Source organism: Hirundo rustica, chromosome 8 (genome assembly GCF_015227805.2).
Source record: "Hirundo rustica isolate bHirRus1 chromosome 8, bHirRus1.pri.v3, whole genome shotgun sequence".
In the NCBI taxonomy this organism is placed as follows: Eukaryota; Metazoa; Chordata; class Aves; order Passeriformes; family Hirundinidae; genus Hirundo; species Hirundo rustica.
Genome location: NC_053457.1, coordinates 22711592 through 22737442, shown reverse-complemented (window position 1 = coordinate 22737442; position 25851 = coordinate 22711592). Strand labels below are relative to the sequence as shown.

Genomic DNA, 25851 nt, shown 5'->3' with positions numbered 1-25851 from the left:
CCAGCTCTCAGCTGTTGGGTAAAAAGACCACCTACACCAATGGAAGAGAATGGCACAGAAACTGTTGTACTGTAACTTACTCACCCCCCAATGCAAAGAAAACTTCCCTAACTGAACTAACTGATCCTGGACAGCACTAAACACCTCAGTGGTGCTAAGGATCCCGTGGTTTTCAAGAACACACCTTATGCATCATTCTACTCTGCCTAATTTTTTTTTTTTGACAGAAGTTACCTGGATTCTGTTCTTAGACATAATATCCTTGCCATGTTCAGCCTCTGTGGGTCAGCCTCTGGGCCCTTTCGTGGACGCAAGAAAAGGATACGCAGCAAACTCAGAGGCCCTGGCTGTGCCTACCAGATGTTATCAGGACACATTGAGCACAGGAGGAGTTTTTAAGTCCTGGATGCCTCTAAGATTTTAAGTTTTCATGTTGCACTGTCAATCCTGAAGTCTGACCAGGGAGACAACACTCAAAAGCCTCAAAGGAGCACTCCCTACAAGATCACTTCTGGCAATCACTGGAGCCTTTAAAGATGGATCCAAAGCTCTGCTTCGAAGATGAACAGTTTATGGAGAGTCAAGACCTGGAAGGAAAGCTCTGTACTCCTTTTCTATGAATGACGACATCAAGCTTCACATGCTAAAGTCCCAGCCATGCTTCCTACTCAGCCTCCTGCCCTGCACATGTTGACACACACAGGTCTCTGACCCAGTGGCATGGTGCATTCCAGCTGTGACAGGTGAAGAGGGAAGAATAAGTTTGACACTCTAGCCATTTCAACAGAGGCCCAGTGGCCTAGGTTGCTTTGGCGTTTTTATTTGCCTGTCACTCAGGCTTTTACGTTATTGAAAGATCAAACTCTGCTGTGCTTGTTCATTACCTTAATCCTATTTTCTACACGGCTTTATTATCTCTTCAGGCTTCCTTGGGAAAGGCTGTCAGAAAGGCTGGGGCAGGGGGGAGAGGGTTGCCCATCTCCTCACCCCTGTCAGATGCCTCTATTCAAGAACAGCCAGAAGACTTGATGAGCAGGGGTATCACAGCACAGCCTGCATCCTTCTGGGGTATTCCAAAGGCACCACTGGATGGGTCATTAAGAAACATGCACCGTAACTAAATGCACTGGTGTTCTTTCCTGCTCCAGCTTGTCCTTTGTAGGACGCATTGTTGCAAAGTATTTTTGTTGCTTCAGAGAAAAAACATCTGGTTTAAATTTGTATTTGATACAGTTGACTTAAACAATCTAAACTATTTAAACTATAGATTGGAAAGCAATTGGTCTCAGACCTACCCTCCTCCACCCCCTTTCCCCAAATACAGCTCTACTGACATCCTTCAGGCCCCTTTCTGCCATTGCTCACCTCAATCCTGACAGCACTCCTTTGGATAATCTGGGCTGTGCCACTCCTACCCAGAGTATCCTGGTCCTGGAAGGCAGGGCTGCCATTCCAATAATCCCATGAAATATTTGCTATCTGTCCATCACTACACTAAGACCCTCAGGCTGAGAGTTTCAAATTTGTCAGCAGTTGAGTCTCACATCAAGATTTGAGAACAACATTTCCCCAGTTGCTAAGGTCAGCACCTTCACCAAACAGGAAGTACTCAAAGACCCCAAATCAGAGGCCACAGCAATTAACCTCCTCAGTGCTTATTAGGACAAAGAGAAGACAACGTGCCTAAGTCACTTCCATAGATAACGTGTTGCCACACCTCACCTCTCTGAGTTACTGGAACTGCCAGCCAGCACAAGGTGACTTCAGAGCCTGTGTTTGCCTCTGGCTTCCCAGCACCACAGAGAAGTGGATGAATGGGAGGATAAGGATCACCTTCCTCACCTCCTCTGGCTGAGGCATCAACAGAGACAGATGAAAACGAGGGTGTAATGGGTAAATTTTGACTGTATACAGGTAATGGGAAGAAACCAGGATGGCTGTGCCATCAACTGGAAAAGCTCAGAAGAAAAGCCAAGTTACTGAACCAGAACCACTCCCCACATATACCTTTCCACACCAGTCTGCTTTGTCCCCCACTCCGCAACACATCTCATCTTCAATCATCCATTGCCTATACTGACAAAAGGAATTACACCCTTTTGCAGCGTTTCCAATATTACACTATTATTCACTTTTCTTTTCAAATCCCTCCCTGTAACCTGTAAGCTCACTCACCTCTCAAGGTCCCAGATTCTCAGAGGTGAGGTGTGTCCACAGCAGGCTGTCCCCGTCACAAATGAGCTGTTTGAAAAAAACAAAGAAATAAACAAAAAACACTTACTAATCCTCATGTTCTGAAGAAAGTGCATGAGCAAGACAGAGAAAACAGGTTACAAGCCAGACTTTGAATTCTGGTTCAAGATGATTTCAGCATGTCCCACCATATTTCACATGGAACAGGCAGCAGCAAAGGGAGAGCTGCCACAAGACTCTCACTAGCTGAGCTTCCCAGATGCAGCAGGTCACAACTGCAGAGAATTGGCAGGACATAAAGCTGTATTTGTAAACACAAAGGGAAAACCTAAACAGGAACAGCTGTAAACATTTTCAAACAAGTCAGTACAGTACTCAGCATATTTCATACACAGTCAGTGCTGTAGATGCAGAAATAAATACTGTTATTTCCTACTTCACGTCTCACTTTTATTTGTTGGCAACTTCTGAGTACAATCGTGAACTGGCTGCAGCACCACAGGCCTAAAGAATCATAGAATAGAGGTCTCTGGTCCAGCCTGCTGAAAGCAGGGCCAATTTCAAAGCTGAATCAAGTTGCCCTCCCCAGTGCTCAGGCACTCTCTGTTAGAGGCAGCACAGCTCTCCTGCAGCAATATTTGGCTCAGCTTACATCCTCCAGCAGAGTCCATTCCAAAGTCATCTTGGCAATGCTATGTCCCTGCTGCACATGCTGGCTCCAGAAGTCACTTGATACCCACTGGCCTCATACTAGTTCATAAGAGAGAATAAATTCTTAAAATCAAGCATCAGGAACATGCATGCTGTGTTCTCCAAACCACACTGCTTGTTTCTTGCCAATTTCCCATTCTCTGTCCAAATAAGAGGAAGCAGCTCATACAAGGACTTCTAAGTTACAAATGACCTCTCACAAAGCCATATTTATTGCAGCTACCAAGAATAAAATGCCCAAACTACATTTAAGTAAATGCAACAAAGATAGCATGAACACAGGAAATGGAACCTGCTTTAAATAAAAGCCATCTCTACACTTTGCTTAAAGAATTTTTGCAGTATGACACAGGACTGGCAGCTGAAAGATGAAAGCAAAATAAGAAAACAATGTCATGTCTGTAAAAATAGCAGTTAGAGCAGTTTTTTAACATTTCTTTGATCCTCTACAGCATTCTTTCTTTGGAAGTCAACGTGTTTGCAAGCCTCTACTGCACCAGGAACGGATTCTTGCAGCATCCTTGACTTCTGTGAGAAGCACTAATGCAGCCAAGTGGTAGACACGGGCTCAATCAAAGCCAGGGAAGAACCAGATGGAAGCAAGAGCAGAACTCAGGACTCCTACTCCTGTCTCTGTGGTTTAGCTGAGTAACTGGTTTCTCCAAACCATAAGGCCAAAGCATTACTGACAAAACACTGCAAAAGAGGCAAGCAGTAACATTAAACCATTTTGAAGAGCTACAAGAGCTTAGGAAGGGCTTCAGCTACCAAGACTCTCTTTTGAGCTGACTCTATCCTTCCTCCTAAACTTATGCACCTGGAGGTGTCCACAAGTTCTGTGACCCTTAGCTGCCCTTTTGGGCTAGAAAAGGCCTGTAAAACTAGAGCTATTTCAAAGTGTCTCCAACCAGGACACCCTACATGCAAAACTCCAGGTTCATTGGCAGTGCACATGCAATCAGCCAAAGCAACTGTAGCACTGGGCTGTCCCTACAGGTACTGCAGGGTGCTCACATTATTCTCCATGTAAGTCCCTGACCAAAGTCTGAGAGTCTACGGAAAATCCAATTCCTGTTGCTGTGCAGCAGCCACCAGGATCAATGAAGAAAGTGAGCACCATTTCATCTTTGGAAACTTGGTTTCTGCTCAATGCCTGCCTTCCTTCCACCACAGTCCAGGACAGGAGGGAACATTTCCCTTTTGCCAATGCCATCCATCTCAGAGGAAAACAAGCAAACAACACCACTTGGACAGCTTGTCTGTCAAGCCCCATGTCTGGAAAGCAGCACTTTGGTCAGGAGGTCCCTCTGTTACAAAGCTACGTGTTGGGTTTTGTCCCCCCTCCCCAGTCATAATCCATTAATAACTACTAAAGTCAATTACTGTGGTTAGAAACATAATAGCAGTCAGGGAGTCAGTCAAGCAGGCAATTGGGTGCTTAAGATTTTTCTTTTGGGGGACAAACTGACTCTGTCCCAGCAGAGAACACTCTCACGTGGGAGACAGACCCCTTTGTGCAGAAGGTATGCACAAGGCTTTGATGGTTGCCACAGGCCTAAATTACCATGGAGGCACACCAACAGGGAGAAAAAGGTGGGAGGAACAACTAGGTCTAATCCTCCCTCATGCTGTCAATTCTGGACTTCAGCTTTTCCTCCTTGGTCCTTACCCCTCACCCCCTCAGAGAAAAAAAAAAAAAAAAATAAAGAGAGAGAGAGAGAGAGAGAGAGAAAAGCATTAGATAAAGAGATTTTTCTCCAGCATCAAATACAGGCCTCAGGGCCACAAACAAGTCTCTTCTGGGTAAAGCTGACTCCATTCAGTCAACAGGAATTTTGTCTCATACTTCAGCAGGATCAGGTTTGCAGGCCTTATCTTTAACAGCCTGAGCCCATTAGCAAGCAAAGATAAGACTTCTCCCACAAGAGCAGGCCACCTTCACTGCAGCATTAGAATGCAGCATTCACAAGATGACATGCACAAGAAGCGGTGCCAGTGAGAAATTCTCCAAGGCTGGGAGTGAACTGACCTTAAAGTCTGGATTCCAAGGCATGATACAGGGCTCCTCACCTTGAGTCTGATCTGCAGGCACACACCTTGAAGCCTCAGGTGTCTCATAACTGGGAACCTCACAGAGGTGACAGTTTTGCTTCAGGCAAAAGAGCAACATAACTCAGCTTTCATATGTCTAAAACAACATGCAGATTGGAGGAAAGCATGTAAAGCTTAGCTCCAAAACTTCTGAAGCTTCATTCAGCAGAGCTGAAGCCTTCTATCAGGCTTGCTTCTTTCAATCTATCTTCAACAAGGCTCTTTTTTCTTAGAGAGCGCAGAGCACACGTAAGAAAACCCTCCAACTTAGAGAAGCACAGCTTTTTCACAACCATTTCTGTCAGCTGCCCAAGAAAAACAATTCAAGATGAGTTACTAGCTAAGAGAGTGTCATTCATTTGGCCCACACTGCTTTCAACAGCCAGACTGAGGAGAGACTAGATTGGCAAGAGAGGAGTACAGGATAACCTAAATATATTAATGCAGGCATGACCCACCTACCTGAAGTATGTACAACACACTGATGTACACTGACACTGATCAGATGCATCTACATCCACCATAAAAACTGCTATGGCTGGTCTCCAGATGACATTGGAGATGTAAAGCCCCTTCCTCACTAAGCTTCCCTCTGTCCTTTGAAAGCTGCTGGCTACCAGGACTACAAGCTCTCTCTGACAGGCCCTTCTAAGGGGGAAAAAAGCACCATTGTAGGGCTTCCATAACAGGGCATGTTGTCTTCACAGGGATCCCCTAGGAACTAAAACCAAGCCAAAAAACAAACCAGGAAGGCAAGAATTTTGCATAGAACTGAGACACACATACTTTATAAACAGCATATTTTTGTGGTCCAACACAAGAAATATTCCAACCCATCTGATACTTTGATGCCCTCTTTCTTATTTGAAACTCCCTGCTGACAGAGAGAAGAGGAATAAACAAGAGAGAAAAAAAATGAAAACAACCAAGAGCCTGCTTCTCTAGAAGCCAGACCTTCTCAACATTGCAGAAGAGTCATTTCATTAGACATCATCCCCCAGTAGAAGCTGGGCCAGGAAATGAAAGAGAACACACATCCTGGCAGTGCTGTTGGAAGAAACACAAGAACTCTCCATCTGACTGAGTTGTGGTTGTTGAAGATCCTGTGGCATTTCTGGCAACAGCAGTAGTGCTCTGGCTACGCTCCAGCTGCAATAATCCCATGGCTGCTACCGAGGTGCCAACTACAGTTTGACTCGTGTAACATCCCTCTTTAGCCCATACTGGACAGATGATTGCCAGATGTGAACAGACCAGAGGGACAGAGGTAGATGCCCATCAGTCCTTTTGGAAAGATGCTGTTTACCCTGAGGCTTGGAAAAAGTCTCAGTTCCAGAAATACAAGTCATATTGAACAACACATTGAACCCCACAACCAACCCAGCCTCCAGAGTGAGTCCTGCCAGAGCTGGGAATCTTGCAATGCAAAGTCATTGAAGGAACCTGGGTAAAACAGGTCCTTTCCCACCTCTTCTCACTACACCTCCCCTGTACCCCAGGCTTGTGCCCTTCCCCTGTACTGTAAACAGATTGCTTCTCTAGTTCCATTTTGTTCTTCAGGGATTTCAAATCCAGAATCTACTTGACACGTGCAAGAGCCTGTTCCTTCCTCCTGGCGCGCTCCCCCGCCCCCTGGAACTGGACATCGTTGTTCCATTTTGGAAACTATTATATATGGAGACTCACTGGACTGGGAAACAAAGAAGTTATTACTTGACAGAGTTCTGCAGCTGGGAATGTAGAAGGTGGGGGGAGAGAAGGGGGAGAACCAAGGGAGACAGGATGGGGGGTTGGTAGCAGCGTTATGAAAGCGATCAACAGAAAGGACAACTCAAAGATGGGAAACAGCTATTTTAAAAAGACTCAAGTGAGATGAGAAAAGAAGGAGAAGAGAAAGCAGTCCAAAAGGGAGACAGGAGAAGAGAGAGCAGTTGGTGCCGACGGTGCCGCGGGTTAAACGCACGGGTCTGTGGGTTTGTGTAGCCTTTGATTCAGCACTGACACGCTTTGGCAAGGGAGGCCACCGGAGCTGTCAAATCCTTCACCAACGTGCCCATCAATTGTATTCAGCTCTCCCCGACCCGCACTGGCATTTTAATTACTGTTGGGTAAACTAATTTGTACAAATGAAGGCAACTCTGCCTAATAGAATATGCAAGCTCTCTGACCTCTGACAGGCGATGACACAAGATACAAAGGAGGCAGAGGAAGGCTTTTTATCAGAGCCTTATTACTCTCTATTACTCCAATTAGTTAAGCTCCAGTGCTCCTAATTGGGGGAAAAAATTGCAATTAAATCAATTTTTGATGGGCTGAAAGTGGGTTACCAAACCGCCCTGCCTGTGAAACACTGATATTATAGCAGCAAAGGTCAAAGTCTTTGTCGGCACCTGTGGGGCCCCCACCTCCCCTCTCCAAGCCCCTCTGTGCCCCCCCAACACACACATGCAGCTCGCTAAGGCGAATCATTAGAACATGTCATGTCTTATCGTGGCCGCCACCATCCCACCAACCTCATCAGTTGACATCATTATGGAAGGTAACTCCTCCAGCATGAATACAGTGCTAAGGTCACACAAACTTGATGGAGCCCCTGCTGAAGAGCAGATGCAACAGTAACAACATTGTGAAGGGGAGATGAGGGGGTCAGAAACCCAGCACAGGGAGTTTCACCACCTCCGGCATGACACTTCTCCAACAGACCAGATACACACAAAGGGAGAGAGACACAGAGCGCAGGGAAGCAAGTGCTCTTTCCCTAAAGGCATTTAATTTGCAAGGAGAAAAAAAAAAAAAACCACAAAAAACCAACATCACAGCGTCAGTTTAGCACTTGCTTCTTTATGAGCAAGCAGGCACCACAAACATGCAAGAAATCCCACCTGCCCTAGATGCAGGCAATGCTGGACAAACCCAGGACTGGGTGGTCATGCAGGGCTGGTGTTGCCCCTTCACTGTCCCAGACCAGTTCCTTTAGCTGTACTTTGTACTTCTCGCAGGATGACCAGAGAATTGAACCAAGCATCTTCCATATGTCAGAAGTTAAGAGAGCTGGGTTATATGTCAACATTCTGTAACCACAAATTCTGCTAAAATCAGCAGGTAAGACAGTTGCACCTGAAGCTCACCTGAGCAAGCAGAAGAATCCCACTGCAGCACAGCCTCATCTTTGTTGAATAACCCTGCTGAAAAGATCCAGCAGCTGAAAGGCAAATAGCCAGGCTTGTTTCAGAAACAGACTGGAAAGCTCTGGCAGGTTTACTGCTACTTCTTTGAGCTCCTGTGCATGCTATAGCATCCCCCAAGGCACCAGTCAACTTAGAGTTAATTTGTGCTCCTGATATACCTCATAAATGTCACACAGGGAAGGTACAGAAGAGCTCTGCTACACCCCACCATGGACTCAGCACAGAGAGAAAGCAAAATACATAGAGGAGACCATGAAGCCTGCAATGCTGACAACCACTACTGCTCCAAGAGGAAGTGCTGAGCTCTTGCAAGGAGCACCAGTGACACATACATGAACAGATGAACTAATAACTCATTCATATGCTACCTCAAGTAGACCACTAAAAAGTGATGCCCAGAAAGAAGGCATTTACATTTTGTACTGAAGAGCACTGTAGAGATGCTGGGTTGAAACACGAAGTTGCATTTGAGGCAGAACACCAGCCCATGAGATAGAAGAAATGCTCACGTCATTACCTCCCAGGTAATTCACTTCATGCCTCATGGCAGAGGCATGAAGCTTTACCTCTCCAGCCTTCCTCCTTAGCCTCTTCCTCCAGACTTCAGAGACACTCAGGCTGACGAACATAAAAAGCTTTTAAAACCCCCAAAATCTCAATTCCTGGCGTGGTAGACAGATCACCCCTACTCTAGCAAGCTGTTTAGCAGGCATCCAAACTAGACACCTCCATCTTGCCTTCACTGCTCTGCAGTTTCACCCCATACTCTGTGCCCAAGTCACCCGCAATCTTGATCACTGACCCTTCAGCAGCCCTGCAGCACATAAATTCATAATTCAGGCATTATGAATAACTTGTACCAAAAATCAAAGCCTGTGCCAAAACCGATTTGTCTGTGCATGCCTACCAGACCTTTCCATGAGTGGAGCTCTCTTTGCAGGCAATCACTGGCGTTACATCTTAGAAGCTGAATAATAAAGAAACATGCCTCAGATGAGAAATCACTTCTAAAATCTGGGCTGTGCGAGAGACAGGGCTCTCTATTCCTACCACAGAGAGCTTTCTGTGGAGAAAGAGAAGGGGGAAAAAAAAGAAGAAAAAATATGAAATCTAGGGACTTCCGGGTCAGTTTCAGACGAGGTGGTTAAACACCACTACAGCACTGTTTTATCAGCTTATCAAACCAGAACAAAATCTTAAAGAACATTTTTAATGTTCAGAAGCTGTAACATTAGAAATTCAAAGAAAGTGGCTACTAAGGTTACATTTGTGTTTTGAGGAGTTGCAGGTTTATTTGGAGTTTTTGTTTCTTTTTCAAAGATACAACCACAGCTGGTTGTAGACCACCAAAGAAATAACCGCAGCTGGTGTCTCAACTTCTTTACTCACACAGTGCATTCTCCCTTCCAGCATCACTACAGAAATCTCAGCCATCTGTAGCAACTTCATCCTATGCTCTACTCCCCAGAGGAGCCTTTCAAACACCAGTGGGCAAGAGTCCTGTGAGGTACCCACCAGACAGCATGCTCTACCTCCAACTGCTGCTTATGCCATCTGCAATACAGTACATGGGAGCTGCAAGATAACTTAATAAAATCTCTATCTTGAGAAAATTCCCTGGATTTTTGAAACTAATTGAAAGGAAGGAACAGGTGAAGCTGCTGACAGAGCAGCAGAAAAACATGATCCCTATATAACATACATGCATACATACATGCAGTATTAGATACTGGACACCACTTGTACCTAGAGACTATCATGCATCTTGGGCAGATCTCTGAGGGCCTGGCATTCAGCTCTCACCAACCTGCACACTCACTTCCAGCCTTCACACCCATCACGTTTCCCCTCCCTACTCTGCTCAGTGCCATTATCCTCCCCCCTTGGGGAAGACACCCTGAGCTCGATCTTTGCCCACTTCCCCAGACCCAGCAGTCCCCTTGAGCTCGGTGCTCTGGGCCCACACACAGCCTTACAAGAAGCTCTGAACTCCGGCCCTCACTTTCTCAAAGCCTGCCCAGGTGTAAAGCTCCAGCGATTCCTTTTTCTTTGCCATTTTCCCTCCCTCCTCCCTCTCCTCCTAGCCCCACCAACATTTTCAGGCCACACAGTGAGCAGGGAGGTTGGAGTACATGAAGACCATTGCAGCAGTCGTGCTGTTTCAGGCCCCCCCAACTTAAGACAATTTCTAAGAGCCATTTCTTATCCTCCTCTCCGTGAAATGATTTCTGTTAATTGCCTGGTGGGAATCAGTTATAGGTGGGGGAGACTCTCCCCACACACACACCCCGGCCCCTAATTGGCTTATTGAAGTTTTAACGGGGCTTTCACCTGGAGAAGCTGGTAATTATTCCCTTCATTCCCCTCTTGCTTGTACCTGTAGCTTCACACTTGGGGCCTGCCTGGCTCCACGGGGGGGACTTTGTTCCCTCTAACTACAGGCCCCACACAAATGGGCCCAGCAGCAGGACAACACGGCAAAGTGGTAATTTTCAGCCTGGCGTAATTAGCCAAGGTTCTTTCAGCCCAAAGTGCTGAATGCAGAGAGGGCTGCCGGGGAGGGTGCGCCATGTGGGAATGGAGGAACAGGGGCTGCTCTCAACAGGCCGACAAAGACCTCTCGGGGGCTCCAATCTGGGCCGAGCAAGAGGGGGGGTGAGAGCAGGACAGTTTGCCTGGCATAGCTGGGGCACGGTCAGCGGTGGGACACACACTGAGGGAGTCAGCCCACGGCATCCTTCCCCCAGCCTGTGGAACAGGGCAATGCAGGATGCCAAAATAGCGGTAAAGGTGAAAAGAGATCCAGTGATGCACAATAGAAGCATGTGAAGGAGTGCGATGCATGACAGATTCTTGAAGGCCTGGTGTAGCCTATGCTCCCAGGACAGGATTTCTAGTCCAGTACCTTCACACTAAGATTTAGAAAGGCAACAGACTCCGGGGAGAATAAGCTGGACAGTGCAGGTCCCAAATAGGATAGCAAGAACTGTGCCAAGGACAGAGTGAGAATTCTTATTGCTGAGAAAAATCATTGAAAAGTAAGTCAACTCCTCTAACATCTGCTCCAAAAGTCAGGCAACAGCCATAACCAGGAAGACAGTAACAAAGGCTCCAGGTTTTCTTTTTGCTGAGACATCTCCCATTAGCAAACCAAAACTGGTTTTCATAGTGGGACCTCACTCGTTCTGTCTCCCTTTCTGCTGCAAGACTGATTTTGCAAAACTACCAGAAAACCTGCTGCATGTGGGTTCAAAAAACTTGGCCACCAGTGTATCACTCCTGTGTTAAATCAGACTGATGTCAGATGTCCCACAAGCCAGAAACTGCCATCCCTGTGTGTAGCATGCTGCCTCTGCTGATTCTCAGGACTTGTTAGCATCTATGCTTTTTTTGAATTATCACCATTGCCTTCAGGATAGAAAAGCTTGTCCTGACTTGTCAGGTCTTGTAGACAAGTTAAAGCTGCTGCTCAGCTGGATTAATCATCACAGCTTCAGTGCAATGGGGTCTGGGGATTTTTTGTTTGTTTGCTTTTAAATGTTAAACCACAGTTTTAAAAAACTCACCTCGTGTCTCTTATGATTGCAATATCCTACTAGAAAGCAAGAATTGTCATCATCTAAAAGCTTGGTCCTGATTGTGCAATGAAGACCAGGGGGTAAGCAGGGAAGTAAAAGGATGCCACTGTTATCAAAGGACAGGTACACAGGAGTGCTGAGCAAGCCCTAGGAGATGATGCGATTACAACAATCCTGACAACAAGCAAAGGAGATCCTCAGGGACTCCAATTGTAGGAAGAGAGCAGGCAGGAAGCACAACCCCCAGGGCACAGACTTTTAATTTCTGAGCTGCCTATAATACAACTGTGGCACAATGCTGCAGCAGGCTGCAAACTAGAGAAGCAAAACGCCTGGTTCAACCCCATGATTCTGGTTTCTTTTCAAGCCATATCTATTTCTGTCACATTTCATGAAAGACTCTCACTGAAAGGACAATTTTTCAATTTCAATCCTATTTATTTCGGCCTCAACGAAGCTGCATTAAGCACTTGTCACAGTGATGAGTTCAGCCAGATACTTTGTGCCTTTGACCCATCAATGCTCAAGACTTCTCCTTAGAAGCAACTTTTGACACGTCTGGACAAAGTATGCTTGCTGTGAAATCCATGCCAGCATCTGAGAAGCAGGCACCAAGAACGAATAAATGCAGACCCATGTTGACCAGGCCAATTTCAAGACTGTGCAAAGAAAAATTCCCTGCACCAGTGGGAAAAGGTATATAATGTCATCTGTGCTCACACTTTATCACAAACTTTATGTGGTCCAGGGCTTTTTCTTCTTATAAACCCACACCCTACAAGAGGAAATGTAGACTTGATTTAAGTAAATATTCCAGTTGTCGCTGCTTTGGACAAAAGTCTAAATATTTGCTCACATATAGAAAATGCTTAAAGAATCATGATGCAAAAGAAGAAAATCTCTTTTATTATAAAATACCACCTATTTTTAAGGTTCAGGACTGCCAAGACCAATCCCAGTATTTTTTCAGATGTGACTGGCAAAGTTTTCAGTTAACAAGTATTGTTTTAAAAGTGCATGTATATATATAGAATGACATTCTATATAAACTTTTCCATTAGAATCTGTGACAGAAAATTACTTTTCAATAAGCAGCAATCCATGCATGCCAGTGAGGTCAGGGGGAGGGGAGAATCCTTTCAGGTCTGCCAGAACAAGTAAAAATCAAGAATGTTTCAGTTTAAAAGTAGAGGTGGAAGGAATCTCTTTTCTTGGTGCCACAAGCCACAAATTATTTTTGTCTTTTTCCTTTTGCCATACAGACACACATATAATAAATTCAAACTCTTGTATTTAGGAGAATTTTGAAAAAAGTGATCAGGATGATGAGGAAGAAGAGTTATCAACAAACATATACTTTCCTTATCTTAGCACAGTTCTTTCTCGACACCATACAGAGGCAGGAGCTGTACTTGTTTATGCTTTTAGGGGAAAGAAGCCAAATCACAAAAACAGAGTGCTTGATCTTCCTGTGATATTCAAACAATTTACAAATTAAGTCTAAAGGAGTTCTTCATCAGAGGGAAATAATGCTCAGAGGGGTTTAAGAATTTAAAGACCAGAAAAGGTGAAAAGGGAAAAGCATGTATATGGAGCTCATGCTACACACAGAGAGGGCCAGGACACTGAGGCATGGAGACACAGGTGTTCTATGGAGGAGGGAAGCAAAGCCTCATCTGCGTTTAACTCAGCCATGAAATGACTCCTAGGGCTTTCCTCTTCTGATCATTCCAGTCTTGACACGGACACGCTTGCAACAACCTTAACCCACTTGCCCTTAAAGCTCTGGGCAGCTTCCACCTCCCCAGTTCTCCACTCTATGCAATATGATTTGCTTCAGGGTTTTCATACTACGTGTTTGAAGCATGTCAGCTCTTCAGCCCTAAGAAACCAAGATCCTGAATAAAACCCCTCCTCCCCATCTGCAGGTTCAGGGCATGCTTGCTTGTGAGCAAGCACCAGAGTGAGAAATCAAACCTTTCAGTCAGGCCAGGAAGCCCCAGCCTTGCATGCAGAGAAAGGCATACAAGATTTCATTAACAGATAATACACATCTAAGCCATAAAGATGTATAGTGGCCACCTCCCACATAGATCCCAAACCACCCAAAAATTTGCTGGAAAAGTTTTGCAGAAGCCAGAGTTCAAACCATGCTGACATCAATATGGCACAGTTTTAGAGCACAGGTTATCCCCTCCAGTATCTGTATTCTGGCTGGGCTGCAAGGCAGGCTAAGAATTATTAAATTTCACTGATAACTGAGATAAGCCAGATGAAGATGGGAAAGTGATCAGACAAAATAGATGGCATAGAGATAGGGAAAGGATAAGACAAGAAGGTGAGCAGTAATTTAATATGATGCTTTATGTCAGTGTATTGGGGGAATAATACACATAAAATGGTACAAGAGGGAAAGGATTGCATTGGAAAGGACTGAGAAAAAGACTTTTCAGGCACACATCTCAAGTTTGCAATGGAACACAGGATCCCCTAACCTACACTGCCCTTTGATGACAAAAAATATCTGATAAAGGGATATTTTTGTACCACACTGCCTCCTAGCACTCAGTAAGCTGCTGTCTAGGTGAAGCAGGACAACCTGCTGGCAGTCAGTCCTCCAACACTTCAAGGAACAGAAGTCGAGAAGCTTTAAGTGCATAGGCAGCTTTGCAGGTAGCAGCGTGAAACCACAGTTTCCTCCTTTCCTTTCCATGGCTTGCTCTATTTCCATGTGCTCTGAGAATATAGGAAGTCACATCCAAAAGCACAGCCATTAAAAGAACAATTTCTACTTGGTAAGTCAAACACCCACACAAAGAAATGCCAAAACCAACCTCACTCACACGTCCTACACTGAAATGAGCACATTACTCAAGCATCAGTATTTGATTCTGTAGCCAGTTACGAGTATCCCAGTCAAAACTGTCACTCATCCTTTATCATGTGAATACACAAGAACCAATTACATGGCCATCAATTCATGTTGGGCTGCATCTCTGTGGTCTCCAGTCAAAGGCTGCACTGGGAGGAAGTGATGAGCTTACCACAGCTCAGGGACGCCTGAACTGCACTCCATATGAACTCTGCCCCAAGTAACAGCTGGCCAGCAAGTACCTGCAAGTTGTGGCTTGCTACTGCTTCACACAAGGCCATCGAAAACTCTAGCCAGGGAAACCCTAATCTCTCCTCAATGGAAGCTGGGAAGGAATAGGCAAGAAAGGATCTTTTAGCCCTTGTTTCTTACCTTCTCCATAGACATTTACTACTGACCGCTGCTGAACACCAAATGCTGGGATAGAGGTATGCTGGCCAGAAGAAGAAGAAGAGAAATGCCCACTTTTGTCAAGACATGGCCCATAGAGCTCAGTGTTTGGTCTCCAGTGGTACTGGCAGATGCTTCTCAGGAAGAACATGTAAGCTTGGCAACCTTCCGTGGTCATTCACTTTGCATCAACAATTGCTGTATCAAGGATTTTAAAGCGTTTATCCCCACCTAGTTCCCCATTATGAACCTGCTGTCCAGGAATTTACAAAATCACTTTCAAAACTGCTGTATCATCCACCTCCACAACCTTCTGAAGCACTGAGTTCATACTGTGTGAAGGAATACTTTCTTTTAGTCATTTTAAAACAATCTCCTAGTAATTTCAAATGTCTCTGGTACTACTGTTGTAGGATTTGGTAAATAACAGTTCCACTTTCAAACTTAACCCCAACATCTTACTCTTCATATCAGGCTGGTTTTACTAGGACTAATGGAGGCAACCAAATATCAGCATATCATTAACTTCTGCAGAGTGTTTTACTTGGGAGCAAGTATGGAGAAAGACCACCAAAACATGACACAAACTAGGAATGTAGCTATTTCTTTGGTACAGAGGAGTGTTTCTCTGGTGTATCTCCTCTTCAAAACCTGTTGGTTCATTGCCCCTTCTGAGGCAGGTTAATTGCCCCATGTTTTGAGGCTTCAACCAGCCTAAATCACTCCTAAAATTAGTAGGGAACAGTATCACTGGCTCTACTGAGAGAGCTGAAGAGCCAGCACAGATATCAAGACCATGAGAGTCTCACAAACCAGTTGGGGAAGCAGAGATATTGCACAGTGCCAACAGCAATGCTTACCTGCACACAATACTACTAAAGTACCTCATATTTTCCACCATGTACCAGGAGCATGAAGTCTTTGCTTTGTCAGGCTCCAAACTCACCTGAAGTGGTCTGCACACCATCCATGTTCCCAGACTGCTCTGAGACCATCAGAAGGCAGGTGTTAGAGAAACATTACTGCTTTTCTAATACCTGAAGCAGGCTCCCTTGCTTCTCCACTGTCAAAGAGGAGAAAATCCAGGGCAAGTATACAGAAAACAAAAACATTCTCCAAGCCAAGACAGAAAATCAGATGCAAGTGAGAAACTCTTCAATCAGACAGTCCTGCTTCATCCTTGACCCTCATTAAATCAGCCTAAACAGCCAAAGCAGGTCACTGAACAAAGCACAGTGTACAGCTCAACACAGCTGCACCAGGAGGAAGAGACCAAGCACAGCAATAGTAATAGTTGCTGCTTGGCCCAGCTTAGTTTGCAATTGCTGCTTCTGATGAGTCCACATCTTTCAGGAGTGGGAAAGAGGTACACACACAGATTACTTTTTCCCCTGAAAAAAGCCTAAGCTGTTGGGTTCCAGCTTGCAAGACTCTCTTCAGCCCCCACACTAATAAATCTCTGGGACTATAAATCACCTTGGTACAGGTCTCTCTTTGCAAAGGAAATGGGCTCTCTCTTGTCATTAGCTGCCTGTGTCTACCAACCATAGCAGGGCCTCATTCAAGTCCTCTTTGATGGACGGTTAGACTTAAAGGAATATGTGCTTCAATCTCAGAGGAGAGAGAAGAAGAATTTACTAATTAGACGGGGCAATGCACATTAAAAGCTGGCTTTAATACCTGGTCCCAAATTAGCCTTGCACCTGCTAAGTATCAGGATGCCTACAAAGCAGTAAGAGTACATCACACATGTAGGGGTGGTGTATGGAGCATCATGAACCCACAACATCTCTAAGAGCAAGAAACTGGTTGCAGCGGTTGTGTTTCACACAATTGGGAGGGAAGGTAGAGAAGACGTGACAAATCCTAGATAATGAACCACAGAACACAATACAGCCAACACTGCACAGAAAGAACAGACCTTCCACTCTGCAGCAGTCTCATGCTGCTCTGAAAAGAAACCACAGGCAATGGAGCCAAGGAGAGAGACAGAGCCACACAATTCTGTCCATGTTTGCAGTGTCTGATTCAACCCACAACAGAGATTTAGGATACCAGCAAGCCAAGGAAACTGAAGCTTAGCAACAAGCAAGAGGCACTCTGGCAGGTTTCATTTGAAAGTGTATCAGCATTCAACCCAGATGCACACATTAAGGAGAAATTACTGTTCTTCAGAGGAACTGGTTTCCCTTCAAGGATGACTATCTTCTGTTACCCATTTGCTCCTCTCCAAATTTCAGCCTCTTTGGTCTGTTCCTGTCTTGCCTTATTTTAAGCAGTCTGCCAAGCATCTTCTGTGAGGACTGAAGTGACAAGGAGAATGTTGCAACGGGAGACATTGTCATCCTGATGTGTGCCAGACCTAATATAGGAGAAGCCCATCTCTGATTCATGCTTTCATTTTTATCAATATTTTCTCTAAGCTTGAAGATACTCCTCTGGACAGTGCTATGCTCTGTGTCAAAATGCTGAAATTCAGCAGCAAGTGACAAGTCAGAGATTTACATTTATGACTTCTCTAAATTCTGCATCCTCATCCTGTACACATGGATGATAGAGCCTGCCCAGGATGAAGGCAATGCTGCTGCAAACATCTTGCCCTCTGCCAGGATCCTCCTTCTCTGCAAACAGAATCCTTCCTTCAGCAGTTTCCTACAATCCATATTGATATGCTCATGTATTCCCTCTCCTGAGGTGGAACAGAAAGGTTTGTAACTGTAGACTGGAAGAGCAACATACATTGCATACCACACACCTGAAGAAAGTATGCTTTTCTTTTCTTCTTCCTCCCCCTTCTCCTCTTTCCCCCAGTCTTTCCTGAGAGCACTGACTGATAAATAATCCAGCCCATGCTTGGAAAAAAGAAACAGTCCCCCTCTACTTCTAACCAGGAAATGCAGTGCAAAACCTTGTCCCTTAAATTCCCTTCAAGTTATTCCTTGCCCCCATTTACACATACAGATGTACATATAAAACATATATATGTCTGCCTGTTCCTCAAGTTGGCACAAGCTATTTGGACCACAAAGCTGTGCACAAGCCCCAAAGCAGCCACCAGACATTGTGTGCTGGAAGTTGGCCATTGTCTTCCCAGGGATATATGCAAATTTCTGTTGGATACAACAGCTTGAGTTAGGCACACACACATTAAACAAGTGTTTTGTGCAGCATGGACTTGATATGCACTATAAAACAGGCTTCAATTGACCATAATCAACCTTTGTTTCAAACACACTAGTGCATTCTGGATAGTATAGAAATTTTATTCAGCAAGTACTTGAATCAGAAAGTTACCATCACCTGCAGCCTTCTGTATGCTTTTTAGTTTCTGTATGCTTTTTAGTTTCCTTCAGGAAAACTAGGACTAGCAACTGCCTTCATGTGTACATAATCATCGCTTTCTCATCTTAGTAAATAAAGAACTGGTGTTTTACTATAGTTCTTCCTCCTGCAGCAGTCTGAAACCTTCACTCCGATAAATTTAACATTCGCAGTTCTCCCCCAAATATATTTTTTACTTCTAGAAAAACTGAGGGAAGGGGGGAATCCCCCAAAGAGGCCCAGTGCTTCCCTCCTTGTAATGAAACCCTGTAATGGAATGCCCTGCACTCCAATTAGGAAGAAATGCTAATTTTCTCCAGTTGAGCACCCCCTCTAGATGTATCTAATTTGTTTCACTGCTTTCATCTCTCCCCTCCATCACATTTTCATTTAAAGGTTATGATCTGTTTGTGCCCTCCATGCCGCGCCCTGACAAGACACCCCTATGAGAGGTTGCAGGGGCCATGTCGCCCTTCCTAACCCCCTTCCCAAACAAAAACCAAAGCTTTTTTCCCTCCACTGCCTCTTTAAGAAATGCAGAAAGATGAAGGGGAGGAGCAGGGACTTGGGAAGACAATAATTAAAAACAAGAAGTAAGCCCTCTTGCAAGTTGGGTTGTTGGTTGTTTCCAACAAAAGGTTAGAGACCTTTGCACCATGACCAACACCAGTATGGCCAGTGCAGGTCAGCCAGGAGCAACGGCATTACAGAGCTTTGCTACTTCCGCAGATCCATTTTAGGAACAGCTGCCATGCAAGAATACTCTTTTGCAAAAGGTTTTGAGATGTTAAATGGTTTAGCTCCTTGTAGGTCTTGGGGAATACATTTTCTCCTTCTGTCACAGGGAGAGTCTGGTCAGAAAGGACATGAAGAGTTGGCTCAGCTGAGGAGAAATTCTCAATAAAGCTTTACCACTCCTCTCTAAATGGCTTATGCCTTGTTCTGGAGCCTTTGTTCTCAAAGTTCCTTCAGGAGAGCAGAGACTTCAGCTGGGTAGCATGGGCCTTGGAGTAGCTCTTCATGGCACCCGTAAATTTGTGCTGCCATGGTTGTGGCTGGACAGATATGTAAATCCTCAGGGCAGAACCCTTCTGGACAGGTTATCCACTCAGAAGAGCTGTGTACACACCACATAGGAAAAGGCACCCAGATGACCTTGCTCATGCCACACCACTTCCCACAGAAATTTCAAAGGGCTTTTCTAGTCATCAGAAGACTATTACTGAACAAAAATAATAAAAAAATGCAGCCACCATCCTACCTCCAAGCAAAGCTTCTTTGCAGCCTGCCCCAATACTCTCAAATAAAACAGTAACCCTGGAGCTGAACCCAGTCTTCCCTACATACAAACCCTGCTCCTAAGCCAAGCCATTCGTTACTTGTATTCGGCCTCTCCCTCACCTCAATTTTCTCCATCAGTTCTTGTCTGTTAGAAAGGAAAATATAGATCTACACTCTTCAGGCACAAGTTTTACCACACACCTGTTGTCAACATCCTGTAAGTTGAAAGTGCCCAAAGAACCTCTACGGAGGAAAGGCAGCTAAGTGGGTCCTGACTGAAAAGGAGTGGAAACTGCTGGGTTCCACTGGTGGCAGAGCCTGGGAACAACCACCCTCTTGGAAAACATAGAACAACAGCTGGACACGCTGCCCAGACTGAGCATTGAGTAGCCGGTTCTTGACAGTTAAGATGAAGCTGGAAAAGTGCTGCAGTAGTGTTTTCTGTTGTTAATAGGCACTTTGCTAATACTGCTCCAGATAGTCAGCTCCCTCTCAGTCATTTCCTGCTGCAGCCACCGAATCCCATTGGTCACAGCACTATATGCTCCATTACAAACTATTTCCTCTCTACGTTTGCAATGCCTCCAAACGCTTTGGCAGGAAGTCCTGATGATCTCCTTTCCTGCCTCCCTCTGCAGACACAATTCCCTCATAATTTGACTTTCTGGGACCACAAATGGGGAGTGGGTAAGAAGCACACAAAGATTTACTCTTCATAGATAGCAGCCTTGCCCCTTTCTCCCCTTCCAGGCCCCCTCTCTATCTGGTCCATGCAAACAAATCCTGAGTGGGAAAGAACGTTTGGAAGAGGCCTGTGTCTGGGCCAGCTGCCTTTCATCCAGAAGATGCCTCTTCCCGCTGGAAAATACAAGCATTGTGTGAAAACATTTTAATATATTCATGCACATTCCTATAGCTCGCAGGAGCGAGTGGGTCTCAGCACCCTCCCCTCCCTGCCTTCCAAATGATTTTCATAGGCAACGATGCACTGGGAATACCACTTGTTTTCTCGAATGCCTGCAAGTATGTAAATTGTGGGAATATGCAGGCCAAGGGCTGTGGTTTTATTGTGCTGCAGAAAAGATTTTACTAATTACTTGCCTAAACTCCAAAGCAGTACGCCTGCTTTTTTACAAAGCGGGAGAGTGGGGAAGGTGGGGGTGGTGGGAAGAGGAGGAGGGGGACTAAAAAAAAAATGCAGGGGGAAGAGCAAGTAAAGGGAAAGAGGGAGAAGGAAAGGGAGCACAAGGGATGCATTTCAAAGTTTCTCCAGCAATTGGATGGGGGGGAGCTGGGCCCAATGTGAAATCATAGAGGTCAAAGGTGGGTCTCCCTCCCTTGTGAGAAAGTGGTGAATCAGGACGGTTTATCAAACGATCATTTTCTTTTGAAACTGGGAGGCAGCGGCTGGGACAATTCTGCAGATGTGCTTGATGAGTTCGGGACAAAAATGGGCCGCCTCCTCCCCCCCTCCCTCCTTTAAGGTCTCCCATCAGGGGTTGCTTCTCCCTCCACTGCTTCCAGGACCCTCCCCTCCCTTCTTCAGTGGTCAGCTGAGACCCCCACCCACTGACCGCCTTTGTATTCCTGGCCTTTGGACACAGTGACAGGGCCCTTTATGAGACCCCAATCAAGACCCCCATGTCACAGGTACCTAGTAGAGATACCAGACCCTTTTCAAATGAGGAACAACAAGGAAAATATGCTGGCCCATTGTCCCAGCACGGCACCAAGGGAGATGAAAGGGACAGGCTGCTCCCTCTCCGCAGACTGCCTGCCAATCAACCTCAGTTATTAAGGTCACGATGTGGAAATTCTTTTGACCTACACCTAATCAAAGATGCACCAAGAACTTTTGCGACAACATGGGGGAAGGTGGGAGAGCAAGCATCCTCCTGTCCTCTCCACCCATAAATACAGTGGAGCTTCCTCAGAGAATTAGTAGGAGTTACCTCAGCTAGTGCTACAGCACACTTGCCCCAAGTACCACTAGGGCAGCCAAGCAGAGCTCCGTGCTGGCATGCAGCCTCAGGAGAGCTTAAATTAAAAGCATTTCTCACTGAAAAGTTACAGACTGGGCAACACTGGAGGTGGCTCAGAAGCCACAATCAAGGACACTGTGTGACAAATACTAAGCATTCTCTTTCCTCTTGCTGATATCTTTGGTTTGTGCGGGCTGTAGGTTTCACTAAACATGGTCAGCACCATACAAAAACGAATACTGAAGAAGAAAAACTCAGTGGATGCGAATTCCAAGTCTCCAAAAGCTGAAGCACCTGGAAGAGTGGAGAGATGCCAGCAATGCAGAGCAGACATTCTGAGTACCCCCTTGCATGATAAAGGATGAAGATACCAAGATGATGTTGATGGTGGCAGTTTTTAGGATTATACAGAAATATCTCACAGAGAGGAGGTAGGAGCCATGTGCCAGAACAATGAGATGGACAACAAATAATTAGAGCATGGGTCAGACGGGATCAGAGAAGCACATCCCACCAGACAGCTTCAGAGCACAAGGAATATGAACAAGATCAACTGCTTCTGAAAGGTTGTTCTGCATCACTCACTGAGTCATCACCATACACTCGGAATGGTCATACGCAATACTTCAACCTGACAAGTGAACAAGAAATGACAGACTACAATCTGTGATAGTTCACACAAAAAGGAAAGAAAAAAATCCAAACTCCATAACAGGAACATTATTCAGCATATATAGGATGCTTCTGCAAGTGCATGACTTTGAATTAGGTACTCCAGAAAAGCCACATGGTGTAAGTCAAAGCCATCACTGGCACACTTATGATCAGTCTTGAAGAAACAGAAATTTTTGGCACATTCCTTTATGCACCATATCTACTGTCATTCAGGGAATACCCCTCCTGACCCCATGCCAGCTTGCTGCTCTCAACCTGTCGGCATTCTTCAAAGGCCACCTGGTTGAAGGTCTTAGCGAAAGGAAAACAAATTTGGGGTGGTAATATAGTGAAGTCATAAAAGTGGAACAGTCACAGCAACCAAGCTGTAAGTTTCTTTATGTTAAACACTGTTCATGTGTTGGCTCATTTTCCACTGTCTTCTAGCTAAAAGATACTAGTACAGTGCTACTGGAGCCCCCCAATTCCTGTCAGAGAGCCTGCAGAAGGTAACAGTCTACCAGTGGTGACCAGCTGGGTAAGAGACGAGAAGTGGAAGATTCCAAAAGAGCTCTGGGACAAAGACTCATGTCTTTACACAAATCCTACTACATTGCTTCTCCACTGCCAGTCATTGATATTCCTAAAACTGTGCCTTTGTTCCTTGGCTTTTATAAAACTGTTGAAGCAGTTGGAAAACAGCTTTTTCTTCTTGATGTTGAACCAACTGCTCTTATACCAAAAACTGCTTAACTGTGGAAAGGCATGGTCTTGTTTAGGTCATTGTAAGCCAAGATCCAAACTGACACTTCAGACACTGCAAGCTGCAGTGCTCAGAGCAGACATTACTTAAGCGCTGCAGCACAAAAGACAGATATTGCCTTTACTTCAGGGCAATATCCTCCACTATCACCCTCCTTTCAAATGCCAATGGCAGGCTGAGGACCAGTCTCCTGCCGTCCTGAGAGTGAATCAACACTCCTTTAGAAGGGCCAGGCTGCTATCTTAGGACACTACAGCTTCACTTCCCACCTCAGGGCATGAGCTTGCATCCCTCTCAGTGACACATCCACCGCATCTGGGAGGAGTAACACTGGAAGAAGCTGAGCCTGGTTAGAGGCATCTGCACCTGGGGCTCTCACAGTGCAAGAAAGGTCCAGCCCTCTGTGTCCCTTCCCGCCCCCAAAAGCAGTCATTTGAAAGGTGGGGAGGGAACAGACACCACTCTAATTGTAGGAGTGAAACCTGGCATTCTCCTGCTCATCTACCTTTGCACTCCATTTCTGTTTCTCTTTGAACCTCTGGTACAGCTTGTCAGGTCGCTGCCCTCCTGAGAGATCAGAAAAAAATAATAAAACAGTGATTACTATTGTACACTGATATGCAAGCTGGAAAAAGAGAGAGAGAAAAGGAAAGGGAGAACGGCCTCCATGTGTCAGACTATGAAAGGGCCTGAAGTCGACTGAAGCCGACTGAAAAACAAACCCTTAATTTAAATGTTAATGAAAGTGCTGAAGAGACATCAGAGGCTTTCATTTCTCTACAAGGAACAGAATCACCAGGTCTAGAATTTATGGCCCCCTTCACCTCCCCTCTCCTCTTCTCTGCTCCATCAGCCACAGAAGTAAGGAAAGGAAAAAAACCCCTAATTTTAACATTAACTCCACACTTCCACCCTAGGATGCAATTGCTAAATTATCTGTTGGCAGGACACTGATCAAAGGTGGAAAAACAAAGGCACACTGCACAACCGAGCAAAGGTAAACAGCAGCCAAGGTCTGGTGAAGTTACCTTCTCCCCCTGCGAACTTAAAAAGCAAAGAGAAAACAATCACAAACTGGAAATGGAAACCTCAAACCATAAGGTTGCCAGCCCCCTCAACTAAATTTCTTCTGTCACATCGATTAAACAGTCATGGATTCTCCTGCGCAAACTATGCAGCACAAGAAAGATGCTTCCTCCAAGCTTTCTGAGACAGACTTTCCCTTCAAGCAAAAGGAAAAATGATAAAAAACTGCAGGGGGAGGAAAAAAAAAAATTCAATATGCAACACAGCTCAACATGATTAGAAACAGATGTCTGCGTTCCAACTCAGTCAGCTACTGCCTCCCAAAACCTGCTCACCTGCCCGCTACCACTAGCGAGGCAATTCACACAGTCACAGAAAATATATAGATAAGAGTATTGGCCAGAAGTGACAAAGAGGGAGGAAGTCATCAATCACGTGAACTTTAGAGGGCAAAAGAAAGACACTGAAGTGAAGAAAGGTGAGCTGCAGTTTCTCAATCTATAGAAATGCTTGCATGTTTGTTTCTAGAGGAGAGGGAAAAGGGACATGCATGTTCATGTGTTCACCCACCTGAAGAAGACCAAATAGAGTTATTTTCAGACAATTAAAGAAGGTAAAACAAAGTCTTCTTCCTCCCAACATCAAGGGAACAGTCAGGGCAAATGCATAAGACACAGGTGTCATTTTAGCTCCAGAGGGCAGAAACTGATACTCATTTCCTGCTCTTCAGCTTTAGGATGAAAGAGCACCAAGCCAGTTATGACTATTGCATGTACCTAGAAACCCACATCCAGATCACCCTCTGAGGTCAGTAAAAGATGGCAGTTAATGCCACCACTAATTCTGCATGTCCACTCTGGGATCTCACAGTTGAGAAGGTTCTTCCTGCCCTGCTTAAGAAACAGCTGCAGGTCAGAGTCCCCTCTCAATTATTCAAACCAACCAGGCTCTACAAAGATCCCCAAGGACTACTGCTGCCGGCTGTTTTGCTGGCAATGCACAAACCTGAACAAAACTCAGTTACTTCTCCCAAGTCCTAGCAGACTCACAGAGGTTAACTGCACAAAGCTAGGTCAAAGCAGAGCACACTACAGCCAACAGCTCATCTTGATATACAGTAGGGGAAATCTGCTGATAAAATCAAATTAAGAAATGAGGACAAGGGAATATTATCCGACATTTTAACTTCTACACATTAGGGCTTCAATTGCACAGTTAAAACCACTGCAAAGTTGCTCTGATTCAAGTGGGTTGTTTTGCTCTAAGGCAATCCCCAAGATCAGATTGTTACACTTTCACAAGAAGTTTCAATATAACCATTAAAAACAAGCCCTCAAGATTAATCATTTTGATCGCTCCCAATGGAAGTGGGGCCCATTCAGCAAAGTTGCCTGTCTGTAACCTTTCTCTTCCTTCCTTTCCCCAATGAGTTTGGGGTACGTTTTACAATTTGCCTGAGGTTGTCCGTAGAAGCAGACATCTCCTCAGATATTACTTCCTCATAATAATCCATGGGAGAGGCAATTAGGTGAAAATCAGCATGTTCAAATAGAGGAATTGGGTCTCAATTACAACACTGCATAAACAGGAGAGCCAGCCTGACGTTTCAAATTCAGCTGCTCATATAAGTACTTCTTTTCCTTTAGATTAAGCTAGTCTTCAGTACAAACTTTCCTTCTCTCTGCAATTAACCTGCATTTCACCAAGGCAACACCCATGAGGAGAAGTCATCTATTGCAGCAGACTGATGCCACAGTCAGAAAAGAAGAGACTGTGTTTCTGTCACAGTAAGGCACTTTAT

The 25851-nt window shown here is 45.1% G+C and overlaps 1 protein-coding gene across 1 annotated transcript in view; it reads right to left on the bottom strand.

Moving 5' to 3' along the window:
* Positions 1-25851, bottom strand: part of FBXW4 (F-box and WD repeat domain containing 4) — a 59120-nt gene that overhangs the window by 11367 nt on the left and 21902 nt on the right. Inside the window, exon 6 of the mRNA XM_040072024.2 lies at positions 2176-2241. Within this exon, the coding sequence (XP_039927958.1) occupies positions 2176-2241 (66 nt within the window). The remainder of the gene's footprint in view (positions 1-2175; positions 2242-25851) is intronic.